This window comes from Sphaeroforma arctica (genome assembly GCF_001186125.1).
Source record: "Sphaeroforma arctica JP610 unplaced genomic scaffold supercont1.1542, whole genome shotgun sequence".
In the NCBI taxonomy this organism is placed as follows: Eukaryota; class Ichthyosporea; order Ichthyophonida; genus Sphaeroforma; species Sphaeroforma arctica.
In genome coordinates this window covers 10,383-13,934 of record NW_014039016.1, presented here as the reverse complement: position 1 = coordinate 13,934, position 3,552 = coordinate 10,383, and the positions used below count along the sequence as shown (strand labels likewise).

Below are 3,552 nucleotides of genomic sequence, written 5' to 3'. Positions count from 1 at the left end.
TACATACATACACACCTACACACACACACACATATATATATATATATATATATATATACATACATATATATATATGTTACACACACATGATATATATAAATATATATCACAATCATATAAACATATATTTCTAGATAGCGTATATAGTTATGTATATATAGAAACATACGTGAATACACATATAAAAAATAGACGCACAAATTTGATAAATATCAATTTCTAACCTTGGTGTACAGCACGGTTGACTTCTCACAGCCGTTACTGTCAACTCTAGCACTCGTCATCTCGAATGAGTTCGTGGTGTTCGTTAGACTAGATTGTACCCGGCAAAAGGCGACAAGAGTGTCGAGTGTTTCTTCAAAGTTCGCGTGTTAGCTTATTGTGTTCATGTACTACTTTGTGATAGACCTCTGACTGGCGTGGTGTAAGTAGATGGCTGAATTGATATATACATACATACACATGCGTACGATTCATATCAGTAGAAGTGTTTGTTATGCACAGCGAAGCTAAGAAGCACAAAGAATGAGCAGCCGGAACTACGGCACTCCAAATTTTAAATTCGGATACACAATTATTGTCCCCCGGCTCAACTGTGGCCAATGAAAACGCAGCTTGCAAATATATTTACCAATATTGTTCGAGGTTTACTCTCAAAAGCCAAAAATTTTAAATTGTGCAAAGCTCAAAGCCTCCAAGGCTGTGATACATATCAACAAAAAATTTACAACTTTTATACTATTTTTACATAGGCACTGTAATGTTTGTTTACATATTTCTACGTAAGGTACACATATGTACATGCGGACGATGAGTGGACCGCGTGTCACATGTGATGCCAGATAACTTAGGCTAGTAGGTCTAGTTGTAGTGAGGTATTTGCTGATGGTTCTACCTGCAACGACTATGTATACTTGAAAAAAATTAAGCCACTCCCAGAGAGATTGGTTGTGAATACCGTGCACGAGTGTCTTGAAATTGGCATAAAGGTACGTGTCAATAAAAAACGTTCATGTATAGGTAGTGATCTAACATCAACACAGCCTTGATAAGACATGATAAGCTAAGTTTATTCTCCAAATATACACACAGATCGAATTCTCACTAGTCAGTTCTGTATCAGGTACTAAATCCACTCGGTCAATAAAACACCTTGAAACTATAACTTTTATCCGACAATAGTTTGTAGTAAAGAGATTCGTAGTATGCCTAAATAAGAGGAAGTAAGAATATCTGTTGGTGTTTATACTATTCAGCTTGCGGCAATTTAAAATGAAACACAATGAATATTCTAAACGGAGTGCAGGCACGTAGATTGTTTTATTTTCGTTTCGCTTTAAACAATCGTAAGCTGTCATCTCACTGGAAACATACACATTCATAATTTATTCGAGATAAGGTATAAACCCTACACAATCTAGTAACTGAGTAGTGTATTTTGCTTACATATTTCAACAGCCCTATAAAACATTGTATGATATTTTACATATGGTTGTGTTATTAGCAGGTCTAGCCGGAAATTGCAGGTGTTAAGACGGGCAATAAAACTAAGCACACTGTAAGTTAACGCATGTCGTACGGATGAGATTGTTAACAGAGTTTAGCTAGTATCTCAATAAATACATCAAACTCTTAGCATACAAAGCACGTATGTATACATTTTACAATCCTCCGAAATCGAAACAAAGTCACAGACTGGAACAAAACCTACACAGCAGTATGTATTTATAACACCAAAATAAAAATATGTATAAAATAGAATTGGTGTACCGCTCGTGATATATATATATATATTTTTTTTTAGTACAGTACCATAGCCTTCTCAAAAAAACACGCTATAACAGGACAATATGTACGAGTACATTAATTTATACAGATGTATTTATTTATAAAAACATTCCCCAGACGCAGGGCGCAGATTTAAAATAAAATGGGTATTTTACAAAACAACTGATAAATTCGCGTCATCAGTTTTGTTTTGACTGAGGGTTTAAAAAATAAATAGATGCAACACTTAGTGTTTATTGATAAATGCATCATATTGATATTTAGAGGTGTTATGTCGGATGTTGGATTTCTATTAACGCTCTATTAACGCTCTATCACAATTACTACTAGTGCATATTCAAGACTGCGAGGAGTACGAGGTTGTTGCAGCTACTTGTTGGAACTTGCGAGAGGTCAGTTGCTAATTTTTGTGATAAATTGTAATTTTATCTATACAATCCTCAGAGTGAAACAACAAGGAATAGCGAAATAGAGAGAAAACCCACACCCTTGCCAATATGATGTCCGCAGATGAGAGTGACGAAGAGTACCAGGAAGACGGCCTGGGCAATCACCCACTTCAGTCACCTACTAAAGCTACCACCGGTGGCATGTATCGTAAAGTGCCAGGACATGACACTAAACTAGGTACATCTTCCATGCCTGATCCTCTCAGAAACACCAAACAATCATCACATAATGCAAGGCAGTTCTCTATAGGCGAAGACAGCCCACAACCAGTCACAGACAAACATTTAGACGATTTAGACATGTCCAGTAATACTGAGTCACACGCTATTTTGAACACAAATCAAGACGATGAGTACTTAAAAGTGGAGACAGGGAATACACCATCCAACGCACAAGCTGGGACATCGAAAGGAAGTGCAGGTGTAGGGTTAGGCAGGCCTAATGGTAGACTCTCAGACGATGACAACTCTATGACTATGGCTGACCAATTACAAGAAGCCGCAGATACACACCTGATCGGACAAGATGGGAGTACATCAGGGACTAGTGTAGACCCGACTGGCAGTAGGACGAGGCAGCTATTGGATGATGTGAGAAACAGTTCGGTACGCAAACACGCCATACAGCAGCGCTTGCGACAGTTGAGTGCTGAGCGTGGAGGTTGCCATGTAAACGCTCAAGCGAATGCGCAGGCACACACCACAGCAACAGGCAATGGGGGAGATGTAGGAACACATGATGTTGATGATGACAGGCCAGCATCACAAACACAACCACGTACACATTCACCCACACGTGTGGCTAATGTGAGCGTATCGGTGACCAACCCCACACAGGTGGGCGAGGGCATGCGTGCGTATATGGCGTATGACGTGCGGTCTAGGCACGGCACAGTACATAGACGGTACAATGACTTTGCATGGCTGCACGCACAACTGAGAGAGAGTTGTCCTGGGGTTATACTGCCTGCCCTCCCTGATAAGCAACCACTGGGAAGGTTTGATAGTGACTTCGTGGACAAGCGATGTGTGATGTTGGATGCCTACTTAGGTAGGATAGCAGCCCATCCAGATTTGGGCCGAGCCGGGGCGTACTTGGAATTCTGCACTACGCTTAAAGCCTTACCCTCGGTATCTGTTTGTCTTCGTTGTATGGATATATGCATATACACACACACACACACACACACACACACACACATATATATATATATATATGATATATCTACATGCATACATGTTTGTGGACACACGCAGACACATGTATACGTGTACACACACTCACACACACACACACACACACACACACACACAC

At 39.8% G+C, this 3,552-nt stretch overlaps 1 protein-coding gene across 1 annotated transcript in view; it reads left to right on the top strand.

Moving 5' to 3' along the window:
* Positions 1–2,013: 2,013 nt before the first annotated feature.
* Positions 2,014–3,552, top strand: part of SARC_11134 (hypothetical protein) — a 5,431-nt gene continuing 3,892 nt past the window's right edge. The window contains exon 1 of the mRNA XM_014294791.1: positions 2,014–3,368. Coding sequence (XP_014150266.1) covers positions 2,286–3,368 — 1,083 coding nt within the window. The 5' untranslated portion in view covers positions 2,014–2,285. The remainder of the gene's footprint in view (positions 3,369–3,552) is intronic.